This window comes from Agelaius tricolor, unplaced genomic scaffold (assembly GCF_023055355.1).
Source record: "Agelaius tricolor isolate 1412-34295 unplaced genomic scaffold, bAgeTri1.0.p SCAF_16, whole genome shotgun sequence".
Taxonomy (NCBI): Eukaryota; Metazoa; Chordata; class Aves; order Passeriformes; family Icteridae; genus Agelaius; species Agelaius tricolor.
The window spans coordinates 7,739,467-7,759,077 of NW_027269276.1; the positions used below are offsets into that span (position 1 = coordinate 7,739,467).

Below are 19,611 nucleotides of genomic sequence, written 5' to 3' on the forward strand. Positions count from 1 at the left end.
CAGGGCTTTCTCCACCATTTTATTAGAAGATGTCCAGAAAAACACATCTTTTCATAGCCAACACTCAGAGAAGAAGGCACCAGAGTTCAAATGGAGTTCAGGCAAGGGGCACAGAGAGATAAGGCACTTGTGCTCCAGCAGGGACAGGCACAATGGCATCCTTCAGCAGGACATGGATGGGGCTGGAAGAGGGGCCAGGATGCAATGGAGATACCTGCTCTTTGCCCTGGTCAAATCCAGCCTTGCCTCTCTCCCTCATGGCCTTGACTCATGAACTGGGAGGCAGGACCAGCCTGGAAGGGCAGGTGGGTGTCAGTGACAACCTGGCACTGCAGGAAGGGGCCACCACCCATGGGGTGGCACGGCCAGGTGGGGTGGCAGCAGTGGCCCATGGGGATCATCCTTGCACACATCCCACGACAGGTGCCCAGCTGGCAGCCACCCCAAGCAGCTGCAAGTGTCAGCTGCTGAGCAAGATGTGGAAAATATAAAGGAAACAAAACAAAACAAAACAAAACAAAACCTCCCCCCACCCCACCTCCCCCCAGGGTGCTACCAGCAGAATTGGCTACTTGTGAGCATTCCCGGAGCCGGCAGAGGGGGCCCGGCACTCGGCAAGCCTCCGGCAGACCCCTTCCCAGACCAGGGTGGGGTCTGACATCCGTGCCCTTAGACAAGGCTCACGAGTGCCTGCAAACATATCCCGGGCCAGGGGGCTGTGGGAGAGCAGATGCTCAACCCGGAAGGGTCCAATACCGGGTACAGTGGTGCTCTGCAGGCTCCGGGGCGTGAAACCAGCTGCTCCCACCGCAGCTTGCTCAATCCCAGGCTCTCCCCTGCAGCCGGTGCCTCAGCTCACCGTGGGGTGCAGCCGCACTTTGCCACCACGCACTGTGGCCGGCAGCGCCGGTGCCCGGGGGCGCAGGGTGCCGGCGCAGCCCCGGGAGCCGGCGCGGCAGCGGCGGCGCTGCTGGCCCCGGAGCCTGGGGACACCGCGGGGACACGTGCTGCCCACGCGACACACGGTGGGCTCGAGGCTCGGCAGCTTCACGCCTCGCTGTGCAGGGCACCAGCCCCGCTCCCCCTGCACCCCAGTGCCGGCTGACCCCCCGGAACCCAGCGCTGCAGTGATGTGCAGCGCGCCCCACGCTCTCAGCTGTGAGCATCGTGCTGCAGCACCCAGCACGGCGATGCCTGGCACCCACAGCAGTGATGCCCGGCTCCCTCCACGGCAATGCCAGCCCCCCCTGCCCTTCGCGGCAAGCAGGGTGCCCATCGCCCCGCGGTGCCAGCCCTCCCCAGTCCCGGCACTGGGGCCAAGCCCTACTCACGCTGGTTGCGGGCAGGCTGCGGGCAGGCGTGCAGGCAGGCTGCAGGCTGATGCACTGTGTTTAGGGCTCTTGCAAGGCTGAGAGGAAGCAGCTCCAGGGCCTGCCTCTTAAAGGGAAACACACGCCTTTCCCAACCCCCTGCTCGCAGCCCGGAGCTGGGGTGGGTGCCCCCGGCCCCCGCCTGCCCACCATGCCTGGGTGACGGCCTCACCGTGCATCCTCACACTGCCCACATGGTGCCCACACACCTTCTCTGCGGTGTGCCAGCTGCCTGCACTGCCCCTGACGTGGAAGGGGCAGCAGTGGGGACAAATGTTCTCTGTTGGGGCTAGTGGGATCCTGTGGTGTCCCAAGCAAAGCCCCGGTGAAGCCACATAGAAGTAAGACAATGCTTACACCACTGGTTTCAAGCACTGCCTGAATAAAACATCTCCTTAGGGGAAAAATACTCCAGATAGAAGGATCAAGACTGTTTTTGTGTTCTGACCTTAGCCTGAGAATTGTACAGGGGAGAAGGGGAATTACCATTTCCATCAGTAAACTTTATTTGATTCATTCCAATACTGGACATGCTAGCTGAGTTATAAGTAAATGCTTGAATTGTGAGAATAATTAGTATTGTAGTTCACAACATTTATGCTCTTATTGCAAAAAGTGTTAAAGTAATAACTTAGCTTTGTGGATGGGAATTATTAATGCCTGTTGAATGAGAGATACCTGAAGAAGGGTAAGAGACCACAATTAAAGGGTGTCCAAAGCAATTTGCCTGGAAATTAGTTAAGAGAAAGTGACAAGGAAATAGAGGGCAAGACCAGATTGGCCTCTGTATTTTGCCACCAAGAAGATCAAATACACCTGCTGTGGGTTGCAACCTCACAGGCATGGGAGGTGGGAGTATAAGCCATACTGGACCTCTGTTATTCCTGTTTCTGGCACTCATTTGTTGTCTTTTCCCTTTCGGGATACCAACAAGATCATGTCACAAATGCTACAGAAAGCATCACATGGAAAAAAACCAAAGTTCCTCTTTTATTACACTTACCTATGTCAACAGCCACTGTTATAATCCATCCAAATTAAGAACCTGTAGGCAAAACAGAGTAAATTATTGGATTACAAGAAACTTAGGAAAAAGTGGTAATAGATTTGGAATTGAATGTCCAAAAGGAAAGAGATGGATTTGAAGATTCGGTTCAAGATTTGGTAAAAAAACAAATAATAAACGAAAAGGTAAAACCAGCACAGCAATTTAACTCTGTATTGACCCCAAATTATCTATTGAGTTGTATTACAAGACTCCAAGCAGCTATAGAAATGATAGCAAATGGAGCTGCCCAGCATTAGAGTTAATATTAAGTCAGCTAAGCCAAACAGAACCTGTAGTGTATCAGAATAGGTTGGCTTTAGACTATTTATTGGCCAACGAAGGGGGTGTTTGTGGAACGTTTAATATATCAGATTGTTGAAAATTCATTACCACAGAAAAATCATTCTAGAAAAAGCAAAAGAAATCAAAGAAGAAAAAAATATATATGCATATAATAACCCAGGTACCTGTCCAAAAATTAGAAAACAATGTTAAACCCTAGCTGGTAGGGTAATGTATTAGAAGAAATTAAGATCTTTCATTTTATACGTTACAACTCTTTTTATATTTCTTCCTTGTGCCGGCGCTGGATCTCTCGGTGCCCGGCAGAGGGAAGGATACATGCGAGGGGCTCGGTTTTCGCTTGCTGTGGTGCCGTGTACAGACGCGGTGGCGGCAGAAGCGGCGTGCCAGGGCACAGGGATGCCGGCTGCGGCCGGACAGCGGCAGGCAGCGGCTCGGAACCGGGACCGGGCTGCACCAAGGCTGCGGCCAAAGCAGTGGCGGGGGGGCGGCGGGGGGGCGGCGGGGGGGCGGCGGGGCCGTGGGGATAGAACTGCGCATGCGTGCGCCTGAACCCGGAAGCGGCGCTGGGGTTGGATGAGTCGGCTGCAGAAACGGGAACGGAGCCGCGGCTGCGGTCATGGAGGGGATCGCCGGGACGCCCATGGTTGCAGGAGGCTGCGGAGCCGCGCCATCCAGCAGCTCTGAAGCGGGGGGGAGGGGGGGGGGGGGCGCGGTGGAGAAGGCGCGGCTCGGCCCCACGGGTGGCGGCGGGGCGGCGCCATCCAGCAGCTCTGAAGGGGGGGGGGGGGGGGGGGGGGGGGGGGGCCGCGGTGGAGAAGGCGCGGCTCGGCCCCACAGGCGGCGGCGGGGCGGCCCCTCGTCAGCGGGAGATGATCCCGGGGTGGCGGGAGGCGGGAGGAGCGGCGTGGAGGCGGCGGGAGGCTGCCGCGGGGGGGACGGCATGGCGGGCGGTGGGCTGGTCGGCGGCTCAACCGCGGCGTGCAGCCGCTGGGGGCTGGGGCGGCGCTGACCGGAGCTGGGCAAGAGCGGCAGCAGGCACGGCAGAGGCTGCAGACACTGGTGCAGGCGCCGCGGCGCCGGCACGGGCGGGCTGGGCGGGCTGGGGCGCCCCGGTCCCAGCGCAAGCGGGGCTGTGCCGGGACCGGGGGATTGCGCTGAAACGCCGGCAGGGACAGGGGTAGCCGTGGGGGTTTGTCCCGCGGCGGGGCCCATGGGCAGCTCGGGGTGTGCGGCGTGCGCTTGGAACGCCGGGGGGGGGGGGGGGGGGGGGGGGGGCGGGCTCCCGCGGCAATGCGCACAGGGGGCGCTGGGGACGCAGCGCGGCCGCGCCAGGCGTGCTCGGCACCGCAGATCCAGGAGCCGCAGTGAACTGCAAAGACGCAGCAGCGACGGGACTTGAGCCGCCGCCGGCCCCCCTGTATCAGCAAAGGGGGCGAGGGGGACGTGGGGGGCGGCAGGAGCGGCCGCACTGGCAGCGGCGGGGAAGCGGCAGACTGGGGGGCTGGGGCCACGGTGACGCTGGTGGGCGGGCCGTAGAGGCGGAACTGAGGGGCGGGGCCCGCGGTAGCCGGGACGGCGGGGGACCGACGGCATGGCAAAGGCGGGGATGGTGGGAGTGGCTGGGGACGGGTGGCGGGACCGCGAGGGCGGCGGGCGGGGCGGCAGGGGTGAGCAGGGCTGCCGGTACCGGAGCTGTGCCGTCCGACGGGGAAGTGGGGGGCGTGTCCCGTTGGAGACTCGCGGCGGCAAGGGGCGGGCTCGCGGGAGGAGCGGAGCTCGGCGGGGCGGCTGCTGCCGGCATCTCCCTTGTAACAAACAGCTCAAACAGCACCCTGCAAGCTGGGACCAGCTCCGCGGCAGCCATGACCTGGCAGGAGATGCTATTAAAGTGCTTTAAAAACCTGTGTCCCAACAGTCACTGGTAAACACAGCTGAACGGTCAGCATTGGGGAAATTCATTAAAGTCCATTGTATAAGCTTTTTTTAACTCCTGTTGTGGTACTTTAAATTTACGACAGTCTGGTTTTACGGCCGCTTTTACGACAGTCTGGTTTTACGGCAGTTTTGCGACAGTCGCACTTCACGGCACCTTTTACGACAGTCGCGCTTTACGGCAGTTTTGCGACAGTCGCGCTTTACGGCACCTTTTACGACAGTCGCGCTTTACGGCACCTTTTACGACAGTCGCGCTTTACGGCACCTTTTGCGACAGTCGCGCTTTACGGCACCTTTTACGACAGTTTTGCTTTACGGCACCTTTTACGACAGTCGCGCTTTACGGCAGTTTTGCGACAGTCGCGCTTTACGGCACCTTTTACGACAGTCGCGCTTTACGGCAGTTTTGCGACAGTCGCGCTTTACGGCACCTTTTACGACAGTCGCGCTTTACGGCACCTTTTACGACAGTTTTGCTTTACGGCACCTTTTACGACAGTCGCGCTTTACGGCAGTTTTGCGACAGTCGCGCTTTACGGCACCTTTTACGACAGTTTTGCTTTACGGCACCTTTTACGACAGTCGCGCTTTACGGCACCTTTTACGACAGTCGCGCTTTACGGCAGTTTTGCGACAGTCGCGCTTTACGGCACCTTTTACGACAGTCGCGCTTTACGGCACCTTTTACGACAGTCGCGCTTTACGGCAGTTTTGCGACAGTCGCGCTTTACGGCACCTTTTACGACAGTCGCGCTTTACGGCACCTTTTACGACAGTCGCGCTTTACGGCACTTTTGCGACAGTCGCGCTTTACGGCACCTTTTACGACAGTCGCGCTTTACGGCACCTTTTACGACAGTCGCGCTTTACGGCACCTTTTACGACAGTCGCGCTTTACGGCAGTTTTGCGACAGTCGCGCTTTACGGCACCTTTTACGACAGTCGCGCTTTACGGCAGTTTTGCGACAGTCGCGCTTTACGGCACCTTTTACGACAGTCGCGCTTTACGGCACCTTTTACGACAGTCGCGCTTTACGGCAGTTTTGCGACAGTCGCGCTTTACGGCAGGACCTTTTATGGTACTTTTACAGTACTTTACAGCACTTTACGGTTTTTATTTTTTCATTTATTAATAATTTTTTTTTAATTTTTTTTTATTTATTATTTAATTTTTTTAATAGCTTTTTCTTTTATTTTTTAATTTTTTTATTTATTTTTATTTTTTTCTATTTTCTATTTTTAGAGCTTTTATATTTTTTAATTTTTTTTTAATTTTTATTTAATTTTTTTATAAATTTTTATTTTTAATTTTTTCTATTTTTAAAGCTTTTTATTTTATTTTTTAATTTTATTTATTATTTAATTTTTAGATTTGGTTTTTCTTTTTTTACAGTTTTTTTATTTTATTTTTTAAATTTTATTTTTATTTTTAATTTTTCTTTTTTTAAAGCTTTTTAGTTTATTTTTAAATTTTATTTATTATTTAATTTTTTTTATTTTTTCTATTTTCAAAGCTTTTTAAATTTTATTTTTTATTTTTTTTAATTTAATTTTTTTTAGTTTTTCTATTTTAAAAGTTTTTTATTTTATTTTTTTAATTTTTTTTAATTTTTCTATTTTTAAAGCTTTTTAGTTTATTTTTTTAATTTTATTTTTTATTTAAATATTTTTTATATTTTTCTATTTTCAAAGCTTTTTATTTTATTTTTTAATTTTTTTATTATTAATTTTTAGTTTTAGTTTTTCTTTTTTTAAAGTTTTTTATTTTATTTTTTTAATTTTTTTATTTTTAATTTTTTCTATTTTTAAAGCTTTTTATTTTATTTTTTAATTTTATCTATTTTTTAATTTTTATTTTTAATTTTTCTTTTTTTAAAACTTTTAATTTTATGTTTTTTATTTTATTTCTTTTTTAATTTTTATTTTTAGTTTTTTAAAGCTTTTTATTTTATTTTTTTAATTTTATTTATTATTTAATTTTTATTTTTCGTTTTTCTATTTTTAAGTTTTTTATTTTTTTATTTTTATTTTTTATTTAATTTTTATTTTTCTATTTTCTATTTTTAAACCTTCTTATTTTATTTTTAATTTTTTTCTTTAATTTTTATTTTTAATTTTTCTGTTTTTAAAGTTTTTTTATTTATTATTTAATTTTTAATTTTAATTTTTCTATTTTTAAATCTTTTTTATTTAATTTTATTTTTAATTTTTTAATTTTTTCAAGCTTTTTATTTTATTTTTTAATTTTATTTTTTATTTAATTTTTATTTTTAATTTTTTTATTTTAAAGCTTTTTTATTTAATTTATTTATTATTTATTTTTTATTTTTAATTTTTCTATTTTTAAAGCTTTTTATTTTACTTTTTAAATTTTTTTAATTTTTATTTTTCTATTTTCTAGTTTTAAAGCTTTTTATTTTTTAATTTTATTAATTATTTAATTTTTATTTTTAATTTTTCTATTTTTAATGCTTTTTATTTTACTTTTTAAATTTTTTTAATTTTTCTAGTTTTAAAGCTTTTTATTTTATAAGTTTTTTTATTTTTTAATTTTTATTTTTTCTCTTTTTAAAGCTTATTATTTTATTTTTTAATTTTTTTATTTAATTTTCATTTTTTATTTTCTATTTTTGAAGCTTTTTATTGTGTTTTTTAAATTTTTTGTTTAATTTTCATTTTTCTATTTTCTATTTTTAAAGCTATTTATTTTATTTTTTTTTTATTTTTCATTTAATTTTTATTTTTCTATTTTCTAATTTTAAACCTTCCTATTTTTTTTAATTTTATTTATTATTTTTTTATCTTTCTAATTTTAAACCTTCCTATTTTATTTTTTGATTTTATTTATTATTTAATTTTTATTTTTCTATTTTCTATTTTTAAAGCTTTTTTTTTAATCTTTCTAATTTTAAACCTTCCTATTTTATTTTTTGATTTTATTTATTATTTAATTTTTATTTTTATTTTTTCTTTTTTTAAAGCTTTTTATTTTTTTAATTTATTTTTATTTTTATTTTTAATTATTCTATATTTAAAGCTTTTTATTTTGTTTTTAATTTTTTTATTTAATTTTCATTTTTTATTTTCTATTTTTGAAGCTTTTTATTGTGTTTTTTAAATTTTTTGTTTAATTTTCATTTATCTATTTTCTATTTTTAAAGCTATTTTTTTTTTTTATTTTTCATTTAATTTTTATTTTTCTATTTTCTATTTTTAAAGCTTTTTATTTTTTTAATTTTATTTATTATTTTTTTAATCTTTCTAATTTTAAACCTTCCTATTTTATTTTTTGATTTTATTTATTATTTAATTTTTATTTTTCTATTTTCTATTTTTAAAGCTTTTTATTTTTTTAATATTTTTTATTATTTTTTTAATCTTTCTAATTTTAAACCTTCCTATTTTATTTTTTGATTTTTTTTTCTATTTTTAAAGCTTTTTATTTTTTTAATTTATTTTTATTTTTATTTTTAATTATTCTATTTTTAAAGCTTTTTATTTTATGTTTTTAATTTTTTTATTTAATTTTCATTTTTTATTTTCTATTTTTGAAGCTTTTTATTGTGTTTTTTAAATTTTTTGTTTAATTTTCATTTTTCTATTTTCTATTTTTAAAGGTATTTATTTTTTTTTTTAATTTTTCATTTAATTTTTATTTTTCTATTTTCTATTTTTAAAGCTTTTTATTTTTTTTAATTTTATTATTTTTTTAATCTTTCTAATTTTAAACCTTCCTATTTTATTTTTTGATTTTATTTATTATTTAATTTTTATTTTTCTATTTTCTATTTTTAAAGCTTTTTATTTTTTTAATTTATTTTTATTTTTAATTATTCTATTTTTAAAGCTTTTTATTTTATGTTTTTAATTTTTTTATTTAATTTTCATTTTTTATTTTCTATTTTTGAAGCTTTTTATTGTGTTTTTTAAATTTTTTTGTTTAATTTTCATTTTTCTATATTCTATTTTTAAAGCTATTTATTTTATTTTTTTTATTTTATTTTTCATTTAGTTTTTATTTTTCTATTTTCTATTTTTAAAGCTTTTTATTTTTTTTATTTTATTTATTATTTTTTTAATCTTTCTAATTAAACCTTCCTATTTTATTTTTTGATTTTATTTATTATTTAATTTTTATTTTTCTATTTTCTATTTTTAAAGCTTTTTATTTTTTTAATTTATTTTTATTTTTATTTTTAATTATTCTATTTTTAAAGCTTTTTATCTTATGTTTTTAATTTTATTTTTTATTTAATTTTTATTTTTAATTTTTCTATTTTTAAAGCTTTTTTTAATTTAATTGTTATTTTTAATTTTTTAATTTTTCAAGCGTTTTATTTTATTTTTTTAATTTTGTTTTTTATTTAATTTTTATTTTTCTATTTTCTATTTTTAAAGCTTTTTATTTTATTTTTTTAATTTTATTTTTTATTTCATTTTTATTTTTAATTTTTCTATTTTTAAAGCTTTTTCTTCTATTGTTTTAATTTTATTTTTTATTTAACTTTTATTTTTATTTTTTCTATTTTTAAAGCTTTTTATTTTATTTTTTTAATTTTGTTTTTTATTTAATTTTTATTTTGAATTTTTCTATTTTCTCCTTCAGTTTTGGGATCCAGTGCTGATTGCAACCAGGTCTGGTGAGAGAAGTGATCATAAATACACCACGTTTCTGTGTGGCTCATGAAAATACAAGAGCAGGTGTGGCCCAAGGCAGGTGTTGGGGTCAGATCCTGTCTGCTCTGCACGGAGTTTTTGGTCCCTGGGAACCTCTTGTGTGGGGCAGGAGTTCATGTTGCAGCATCTCCTGCTGGGCTTCACTCCCAGATCCTCCAGTAATTATATCTGAGGGTTATCTGGCTGCACTGGCCAAAGATGCTCTGCTCAGACACCTTCTTCAATTCTTTCAGGTCCCATCAGCTTTCATAGCCTTGTATATTTTTAAATCCTTTGACATTTGAAACACTGTTGCCCTGCAAGGCCTTCTGCTAAATCCCAGCTTCTCAGAAGGCCCAAGGGGACAGGGTTGGCCAAGGGTGGAGCTGTTCTGGGTTTGTTGGTGGTGCCTTGTAGTGAACAGTGTGTTCAGAGCTGCTCTGCTGGTTCTGCCTATCACTTTGACAGGGAAGGAGTGTGCTGGGATATGATAAATCACTGAATTGTCACTTCTAAATGCTGCTTGCAATGAAAACATTGTGTATAAACCCTCCTAAATGGGGTTAAATTTCTCTGCTATATTTCTTCCCTCCCACCCCACCACTGCTGCTCTAAGTATGATTCCTTAGTAGCTCAGTCTTTCTTTGTGTTTTGTTTGACATTTATGCCCACTTTCCCCAAAGCTCTGGGGGTTCTTTTTAAAATATTATATTGATTTTTTTTCTTGGTTTAAAAAAAAAACTGAAATACACACACACACACACACACAAGAAGCAGGTCTCCATGGCCCAGCAAGTCTCTGCAAGGCTTAAAGGAGCATCCCATTTCCACAGATGGCTTTTTTTTTTTAATGGGTTATGTTGCTGGGAAGATCTGGAAAGAGTGCATGTCCCTCATTCCAGTTTGGATGTCTTGTTTAAAGAAATGTGTTCTTTCAGCTCTTGCAGAGCATAGTTTTGGATTCATCCTCCCATCCTCCAGTCTTGGTGGCTCTGTTATTTTTTTATTTCCCTTTCTCTGCCCTTTTCCCTGCCCTCACTCCCCTGATGGCTGCAGGGGATGTGACTCAGGCACTCATCACTGCTCTGTAGCTGCTTTACAGAGCTAAAACTGACTGGGTCTTTCACCCTCCTCTCATAGCAGTGGTGCAGAGTGAGGCACATGGCAGGGCAGGGGTTTTAGCTGTTGTTTTATCTTCTGGTTTGATGTTTAACACATGAGGCAGAAGAACCCAAGCCCCTGCTCACCATGTCAGCCTAGGCTGCAGGGGAGCACATTGACAGCAACGCAGTGGCTGCACCGCAACCACAATCAATCTGACAGAAAAGGGGTTTAAGGCTTCTAACGGTGCCATGGTGACTGAGCTGAGCCCAACCTGGGTCTAGCTTAATCCCTGATCTGTGTAAAGCCCTCTCCTGTGCTTTCCTGAGGCTGGGACAGCTGGAGAGGTTGCTCTGCATGAGCACAGGATGGCAGCTGTGGGCTGAAACTTGCTGAGCTGCCTCCCCAATACGTGATGGGGTTGTGAGAGATTTAAAAGAAAAAACATTACAATGTCTTTGTCAGTCTTCCATGCTCACTTAAGCTGGCTGTTGGTGATTTGTAGTATTTTTTAAAATAAAAACCAAATGCTTTCCCTTTATAAGTAAATATGCTATGAAGAGGGCTTCAAAGGAAAGATGATTAGTTACTATCCACCTGTTGCTTAATTCATTGGTTGATGGTCCATATACTGCATTTTTTAATGTTACTGATACCTGACACAGACTATTCCCAAGCTGTTTGATAATTATTCATCAGCCATCTGCATCAGCATCATCTGCATGACCAGTGATGGCCAAAAAGCAGGAAGGAGAGAAAGGGGTTAAGCTGTAGGCAGGAAAGGGAAGGCAGAAACCAATTAGCAAACAATTGGCACCTGGGCTCCATTGAAGACTAAAAGTGGGGGAAAATGGCTTAATTGAAAAATCTGCCTATTGTGTGTGTAATCTCCAAGGGGAAACAAACAAACCCATTCAAAGGAAGGAGAAAAAAGGCAAAGAATTAAAAAATCCTTGTGCTGTTGTGCAGAATTGGGGGGTTTAACTCTTCCCAGTCTCAGGCAGAAATATTTTTATAACCAAACCACCTCCCTTTTTAAAGCATTTAGTTGGATTGAGTAATTTCTTAAGTCCTCCATCATCAGGACCAGTTTGGGTTTGGCAGCTCAAACATCAAAGCTCTTGGCAAGGCCAGGACGAGTTCAGTGGTTCTCCCTGTGCTGAAAGAGAGGAGAAAAGGGAAGTTAAGCTCACTGCAGAATCAAAGACTCCTGCGTTTAATCTTTTGTCTTGGATTGCTCACCATGGAGTTTTAGCCATAAAAAAGGGGAGTTTTTTTCCAAATCAAATTAAAAAGTGCTCTTTCCCAGTGCTTTTATTCCAGACATTCCAAGAAAGCTCATTTTTCTTCTAGCATTCTTTCCCTAATTTTAGCAGAACCATTCTCATCCCAGACCCCACTCATCAGTTGTTCAATCCTTTGGCACTGGATCTGGACAAAGGAAGGGACATATCTGGGTCACAGGAAAGCACGGAGAGAAACTCTCCAAAACTGGACAGAGAAAAATGAAATGCAGGAAGACAGAGCTTGCAGACAGAGAAAAATGAAATGCAGGAAGACTTACCTGGAGCTGGATGCTCTCTGCACTGGGCTTCCTTTAAAGGAATGGATTTGCTGCTAAACACATCTCAGGCTCAGATGTGACCAGGAGAAGATGGGATGGAGATGAGGAGTCAGACAGGGAATAGCCAGGGAGATGCAGGGCCCAGGAACATCAAGGATGGAGAAGAGAAGGAACAGGGATTGTTCTCCTTGTTTAGATCCATCAGTGCTGGGAGCTTGGGAAGCACATGAGGGTACCAGAGGGATGCTGGGCAGGAGCAGGAGAACTCCAGCATAAGGGCAAGCTGCTCCCACTCCAGGGCTGGGCCAGGGAAGGAGGGGAATTATTCCTCTCCCCTTTCCAGTGGGATGCAGGTGCCACCCCATGCAGAGGCAGGAAAACTGCCTTGCAATCAAGTGCAAAACCTACCTGGCAAGCCCAGGATGCCAGCAGCCATTTCTCCTGGATTTCCTCTGCGCAATCTTTGGTACTGGCAGACGCCACTCCCGGCCGAGCCGCCTTCTTTGTTGTGGTACCCTTAAGCATCCCCCGCTCCTCACACAGGCATTTCTCTTGCCGGCTGCCTCTACCCGGTCCCGACGCCGATTCCGCGCTCTCAGCGCCCTTTTCTGCTGCTTTTCCCGGCGGCAGAAAACGATTGGCGGGGTCAGCGGCACCGGAGCCCGGGGAACCGCGGCAGGGAGCGGCGGCGACGCCTCTGCCGGAGTCTGCAGAGTGCGGCCGGAGCCCGAGCCGGCTCACGCAGGCTCCTGGTACGCGGGCGCTTCGCCATCTTGGAACGGGAGCTCCGTCCCCCCCGCGCCTCCGCCGCCCGCCCAAAGCGGCCCCGCCGCTGTCCTTCTTCCCAGGCACCGCCCCGCACGGCGGCCGCTCGAGCCCGGCCGCGGCCCTTTGCCCTCCCCACTGCGCCTCACCGCTCCCCTCTGTGCTCAGCGCCGCTCTGTGCACACAGGGTGGCAGCACCGCCCCCCTGCCCGGGCCGGGCCGGACGCGCTATGGGGCAGGCAGGGAACGGAGGCCGAAGCTGCAGGAGAGCCTTTTGTATTTATTCCCTTCAGCCCCAGCAGCTGTTCCTGCGGCTTAAGGGCACTTGATTGGTTCATTCCTAGGTAAAAACGTTATAACATTGGTTTCAAAACGACTACGCATCTCTAGTCAGAGTTTCCTACATTCCTGTATACAATAGAATGGATAGATTCTTTCCAAATCATTCTTTACAAATGGTTTTAGAGATAAATTCCAATTCTTTGCCAATACCTATAAAAACGAAAAACTTGACTGGTTTTGGTGTTCTACACCCACCCCTCCGTGTGAATTTTCTGGCAGCTTTTGGTCCCTCCACAGCAAACCTTTCTCTTGTGTTGGGACAGAGATGGGGACACAGCCATGTCACTCCAGGGCTTTCTCCACCATTTTATTAGAAGATGTCCAGAAAAACACATCTTTTCATAGCCAACGCTCAGAGAAGAAGGCACCAGACTTCAAATGGAGTTCAGGCAAGGGGCACATAGAGATAAGGCACTTGTGCTCCAGCAGGGACAGGCACAATGGCATCCTTCAGCAGGACATGGATGGGGCTGGAAGAGGGGCCAGGATGCAATGGAGATACCTGCTCTTTGCCCTGGTCAAATCCAGCCTTGCCTCTCTCCCTCATGGCCTTGACTCATGAACTGGGAGGCAGGACCAGCCTGGAAGGGCAGGTGGGTGTCAGTAACAACCTGGCACTGCAGGAAGGGGCCACCGCCCATGGGGTGGCACGGCCAGGTGGGGTGGCAGCAGTGGCCCATGGGGATCATCCTTGCACACATCCCACGACAGGGACTGTCCCACGCTGCCCAGCTGGCAGCCACCCCAAGCAGCTGCAAGTGACAGCTGCTGAGCAAGATGTGGAAAATATAAAGGAAACAAAACAAAACAAAACAAAACAAAACAAAACAAAAAGAAACCTCCCCCCACCCCACCTCCCCCCAGTCACCCACAGAAAAGCCCTTGGAAATGCCCAACACTGGGCGCTGGCAGGATGGAAACGTCCTTCATCCAAGAAGGATCCCTCCCGGCTCCTTATCTCTCTCTGTAGCAGAAGACTCCAAACCTGCCCTTTCTGGGGAAGCCGAAGCTGCGCACACCGGGCTCCGCGGGGCCGCAGTTGGCCCGGGGTGTGACAATGGGGTAGCGGACACTGCCATCTGCCAGCCAGCCGGCATTGCAGCGGTCCAGCCCCGCCAGCTTCCAGGCGGAGTAGAGCTGCCCCACCCGGGCGATCTCGGCCCCTGCATCCTGGCAGCTCTGCTTGGCCTCCTCCAGCGTCATCCCAGCCGGGCGGTCCAGGTAGAAAACCTCTCCTAGGAGGGAGAGCGGAGCGTGAGAGGGGAGCATCATCCCGAGCATCCCCATCTGGAATGCCTGCAACAACCCCAGCCAGGCCCTAACAGGGAGGGACACACAGCACCTTCCGAGCATCCCAGCCCCACCCCTGGCCCAGAACGCACCTTTGAGGGCAGAGGAGAAGCAGAAGGCATCGAAGCGGTGCAGGTGGCGGTGCCGCGGGCCGTAGCTGCGGATGCCCGGGGCGAGGTGCACACCCCCGCAGGGCTTGCGGGGCAGGCGGATGGGGTACTGCACCGTGCCATCGGCCAGCCAGCCCGCGTTGCACCAGTCCAGCCCCTCGCTCCACGCCTGGAAGAGCTGGTTAAAGTTGGCGAGGATGGCACCTTGGTCCTGGCACGCTTGCTCGGCTTCGTGGAAATTGAGCCTGTACTGCCCGCGGGGAGGCTGGTAGGGGAACACGATGCCTGGAGGCAGATGGGACACTCAGCTGGCTCCACGGGCAGCCCACCCAACCCGAGCCCAGCCCCAGCAGGAGCCACAGGGGTCCCCGAGCCGCGTCAAATTGAGGCTCTGGGACAGGGACCACCTCCGTGTGGCAGAGACAAGGCTCAGGCATGCAGGGATGGGGCCACTCTGGACATGCAGGCCCCAGCAGCGAGTTGCCAGCGACATCTGGTGGCACAGGGACACACGGGCTCGGTCCTGGGGACACAAGGACCCCCTCACGGGGACAGCACCTGCATATACAGGGATGCACAGACTATAACGGGGATGCAGGGACCACCACCACGGTCCTGGGAACACACAGACAGTGGTCCCAGGGAGGCATGGACCACCCCTGTGGGGATGGAGAGATCGTTGTCATGGAGATGCACAGGCTTCAGGAACAGGGATACAAGGGTGAGCATCCTCATGATCCCAGGGGGCACATGGGCCACCAGCATGGGGATGAATGAACCTCTGCCGTGGGGATGGATGGACAACAGAACCACGGGCATCACCACTTTGGACACAGTCACAAGGACTGGTAGGGACGAGTCACTGTGGGACGCGGGGCCAGGGACCAAGGGGGTGGGGCAGGGACAAGAAAAGGGGACATTTCCACAGCTCTGAGCTCCAAAGCAATGTCAGGGCTGAGTCAGGTCCCTCATGACAAGTGAGCAAGAGAGGCTGGAGCAGTCACCAAGGATCAGTACAAGATGCATTGGGATATCCAGAGCTGGGAGGGGAGGGGACAGCTCCACGTAATGCAGCACAGTGGGAAGATGGGTGGGTAAAGGCAGGAACTGCTGCAGCCGTGGGGTCACTCCCAACTCTGACTCCAACAGCACCCTTGGTGTCCCAGCTGAGCAGACAGCTCTGGGCTCACTCACTCCTGAGGCCAGAGCCACACAGCCCCAAGCCAAAAGCATCCCAGCCCTTTTCTGCCGTGATCAAGCTCCCCAGCCCCCTGCCTTGCTGCATCCCCAAAGGAGAAGGTACCACAGGAAGGCCAGGCTGACTGGCTTGGCACAGAGGGTGGTGTGATCCCCAGCATGCCCCCACCTTGCAGCCGGAGGTCCACAACGTCGCTCTCATCCTCCAGCCCATCGATGACCTCGCAGCGGAATTTGCCATCGTCCTTCAAGCGCACGTCGCTGATGACCAGCGAGGCCTCGTGCCAGCTGGCCTCACCGGCCTGGCGCATGTGGGCACGGCCCTTGAAGTCCCCAAAGGCCACGTAGGTCTTGCCAATGGCCACCATCACATCCTGCTCTTTGGTGTAGTCGTCCCGCAGCTTGGACCACTTGATGCGGATTTTGCGCTTAGGTCCCAGGTCGGGCTCGTAGCGGTAGCGGCAGGGCAGGGTGACGTTGGCACCATTGTAGCTGTAGACAGGGTCTCTGGAGGCTTCCACCACTAGCCTGGATCCACTAAAATAATCCACTGGGGGGAAGGTGTGATAGGCATGTCAGGATCCAGGGCTGGGCATCCCCAAATCTTCCCTCCAGCCACCACCTCTTCTACCATGAGCATCCCCCAAGTATCCCTGAAGCATTCCCACCTGCTCCTCTGGGCCCCACATCCCACCAAGTGATGGGTTTCCACCCCACCCAGGGGCAGGGGGCACTTCAGCCTCCTGTGACAACCTCCTGACAACCTGCAACCAGCCCCCATTGTCCCCCATATACCTTTGTCCTGCTCGTCGCTATTATCATTCATGATGTGGTTGTAGTAGAAGCCGTTGTGGAAGGGGTGGTAGGAGCCACTGGCCAGGTGCAGCAGGGTGGCCTTCAGGAGCAGTGGGAGCAGCAGCATGGCTGGGAAGCAAACCCGGGCTGCAGAGGGGAAAGGACTGCTGTGACACCCCCAAATAGCCAGGAGAAAGGCAGCACTGCCTGGCAGTGGTGCTAACCATACCAGGGGTGCAAGGAGAGGGTGGCAAGAGCCAGCAGAGCAGCTTGCCTGCCTGCAGGGGAGAGTGCAGGCAACCTGAGCCGTGCCCCCAGACCCGCCTTCCTCCCAGTCCCTTCCATCCTCATCCTCCCACCTGGCTCACACCGCACACCTCCACATTCCCTGCCCATTGTGAGGGTGCCCATTGAGGGGAGCACCTGGCCCCAGGGCAAGTCGGGGACGGGGCAGCTGGAGGAATGGGATCCCAGGGTGTCCTTTGGACAGGGAGCACTGGGAAAAGGTCACGTAGGGGTGCAGGGGGAGAGAAGTGGCTGAGCCCCACTGTAAAGCAGCCAGCTCGGTTTACAGAGGCAGCCGAGCGTGCAGCCCGACCAAGGAGTGGGGGAGAGAGCTCGGGCTGCCTCCACTGCCCCAGCTCGGGACAACGCCCAGCAGGACTCACTGTCCTGGCCAAGGACCCCCTCCTCCAACCCCGGGCTGCCCCTCTGCATCACAGACATGCCTGGCACCGACCCCATGTGACACATTTGGCTGCCAAAGAACATCCCATGGGTGGGGGGCAGCCTGGCTACACCACGACACCAGAAATGTGCACTGTCCGAGCTCTGGGGGCCAGGACACTCAAGGGTGCCCTGCCCGGGGCTCACCCGGGGTGCTACCAGCAGAATTGGCTACTTGTGAGCATTCCCGGAGCCGGCAGAGGGGGCCCGGCACCCGGCAAGCCTCCGGCAGACCCCTTCCCAGACCAGGGTGGGGTCTGACATCCGTGCCCTTAGACAAGGCTCACGAGTGCCTGCAAACATACCCCGGGCCAGGGGGCTGTGGGAGAGCAGATGCTCAACCCGGAAGGGTCCAATACCGGGTACAGTGGTGCTCTGCAGGCTCCGGGGCGTGAAACCAGCTGCTCCCACCGCAGCTTGCTCAATCCCAGGCTCTCCCCTGCAGCCGGTGCCTCAGCTCACCGTGGGGTGCAGCCGCACTTTGCCACCACGCACTGTGGCCGGCAGCGCCGGTGCCCGGGGGCGCAGGGTGCCGGCGCAGCCCCGGGAGCCGGCGCGGCAGCGGCGGCGCTGCTGGCCCCGGAGCCTGGGGACACCGCGGGGACACGTGCTGCCCACGCGACACACGGTGGGCTCGAGGCTCGGCAGCTTCACGCCTCGCTGTGCAGGGCACCAGCCCCGCTCCCCCTGCACCCCAGTGCCGGCTGACCCCCCGGAACCCAGCGCTGCAGTGATGTGCAGCGCGCCCCACGCCCTCAGCTGTGAGCATCGTGCTGCAGCACCCAGCACGGCGATGCCTGGCACCCACAGCAGTGATGCCCGGCTCCCTCCACGGCAATGCCAGCCCCCCCTGCCCTTCGCGGCAAGCAGGGTGCCCATCGCCCCGCGGTGCCAGCCCTCCCCAGTCCCGGCACTGGGGCCAAGCCCTACTCACGCTGGTTGCGGGCAGGCTGCGGGCAGGCGTGCAGGCGGGCTGCAGGCTGATGCACTGTGTTTAGGGCTCTTGCAAGGCTGAGAGGAAGCAGCTCCAGGGCCTGCCTCTTAAAGGGAAACACACGCCTTTCCCAACCCCCTGCTCGCAGCCCGGAGCTGGGGTGGGTGCCCCCGGCCCCCGCCTGCCCACCATGCCTGGGTGACGGCCTCACCGTGCATCCTCACACTGCCCACATGGTGCCCACACACCTTCTCTGCGGTGTGCCAGCTGCCTGCACTGCCCCCGACGTGGAAGGGGCAGCAGTGGGGACAAATGTTCTCTGTTGGGGCTAGTGGGATCCTGTGGTGTCCCAAGCAAAGCCCCGGTGAAGCCACAGTGCCAGGGAAGAAGAGACCTCCCTTGTCCCACATGCCACTGGAGGGGACTGGCCACAGTCTCCAGACAAAGGAGGTGTCCCACACACATGTGGCAGGAGCAGGCACAAGCAGCTCAGGACAGGTGGGCTGTGGCACGGAGTGATCTGTGCCCAGTGCCTGCCTGCTCTGGAATTCAGGAGAGACAGCTGAGCTGCGGGGTTCAGCCCCTTCAGGCTCTGCTTGATGCTGTGGGGACAAAGCAGAGGTACAGAAACCAGGGCAAAAACTCTGGGGTGCCCAGTAGCGCCCATCTGTGGGGGCATCATCCCTAAACTTGGGCGATGCCCTCCATGCCAGCTCCCACTGGCACCCAGGCAGGCAGATAGGAGGACGGAGTCCTCAGGAAGGGCAGCACGGCGGCCGCACCGCCAGGGGATGCCGGTCAGGGGATGGACAGAAGGGACAAACAGAGGAACCACGATGCGGCGTGTGCCCTGACCCATCGACCCGCTGTCCCCGTCCAGCGAGCCGCTTCACCCCCCACTTTGTTGTTTTACGGCGAGGAAATGAGGCGCGGGGGCCCCGGTCCAGTTTTTGCCGCCGTGCAGGATGGCTTCAAGCCGGAAAGAAAACAACCCGTGTAAAAACAAACGGCCCGAGGCTGGCTGCGGGGTGAAGGGAGCCGGGAGCCCAGCCCGGAGCGCTCGGGGAGCGATGCTGCCTGCCCGCCGCCGCCGCGCTGATAGCGAGCAGCCAGCAAGGAAACGGCGTTATCTGCCGCCAGCGCCGGCACCACTGCTGCCCCGGGGGAAGCCCCCACCAGGGATGGCTGCGGGACCCAGGGTCTGGAGGCACTGCTTTTCCTTGTTCTCTTTTTCCCGGGGTCTGGAGGCACTGCTCTTCCTTGTTCTCCTTTTTCCCTGCACACCCCCAGCCCTGCCAGCGCTCCCTGACCAGGGATGGCTGCGGGACCCAGGGTCTGGGGGCTCTTCCTTGTTTTCTTTGTGCCTGCACACCCCCAGCCCTGCCAGCCCTCCCCGACCAGGGATGGCTGCGGGATCCAGGGTCTGGAGGCACTGCTTTTCCTTGTTCTCTTTTTCCCGGGGTCTGGAGGCA

At 49.1% G+C, this 19,611-nt stretch overlaps 1 protein-coding gene and 1 long non-coding RNA gene across 2 annotated transcripts; both read right to left on the reverse strand.

Annotated features, from left to right (window-relative positions):
• Positions 1–9,964: 9,964 nt before the first annotated feature.
• Positions 9,965–13,026, reverse strand: LOC139596786 (uncharacterized). Its single transcript, XR_011681452.1, has 2 exons — positions 12,389–13,026; positions 9,965–11,575 (listed from the first exon to the last, which is right to left on the reverse strand). It is a non-coding gene; the product is annotated as an uncharacterized lncRNA (long non-coding RNA).
• Positions 13,027–13,369: 343 nt separating this feature from the next.
• On the reverse strand, positions 13,370–18,277 carry HAPLN3 (hyaluronan and proteoglycan link protein 3). The gene is made up of 5 exons (XM_071441312.1): positions 18,140–18,277; positions 16,480–16,626; positions 15,854–16,234; positions 14,470–14,772; positions 13,370–14,322 (listed from the first exon to the last, which is right to left on the reverse strand). The coding sequence occupies exons 2-5, from the start codon at positions 16,604–16,606 to the stop codon at positions 14,042–14,044; spliced, it is 1,092 nt and encodes a 363-aa protein (XP_071297413.1). The 5' UTR covers positions 16,607–16,626; positions 18,140–18,277; the 3' UTR covers positions 13,370–14,041.
• Between the last annotated feature and the right edge of the window lie 1,334 nt (positions 18,278–19,611).

Coding starts and splice junctions, on each gene's coding strand:
- HAPLN3 (XM_071441312.1), bottom strand. CDS start 16,606: ATGCTGCTGCTCCCACTGCTCCTGAAGGCCACCCTGCTGCACCTGGCC. Junction 16,235..16,479: donor TAGCGACGAGCAGGACAAAG/GTATATGGGGGA, acceptor CCTTCCCCCCAG/TGGATTATTTTAGTGGATCC. Junction 14,323..14,469: donor CTTCTCCTCTGCCCTCAAAG/GTGCGTTCTGGG, acceptor TCTCCCTCCTAG/GAGAGGTTTTCTACCTGGAC.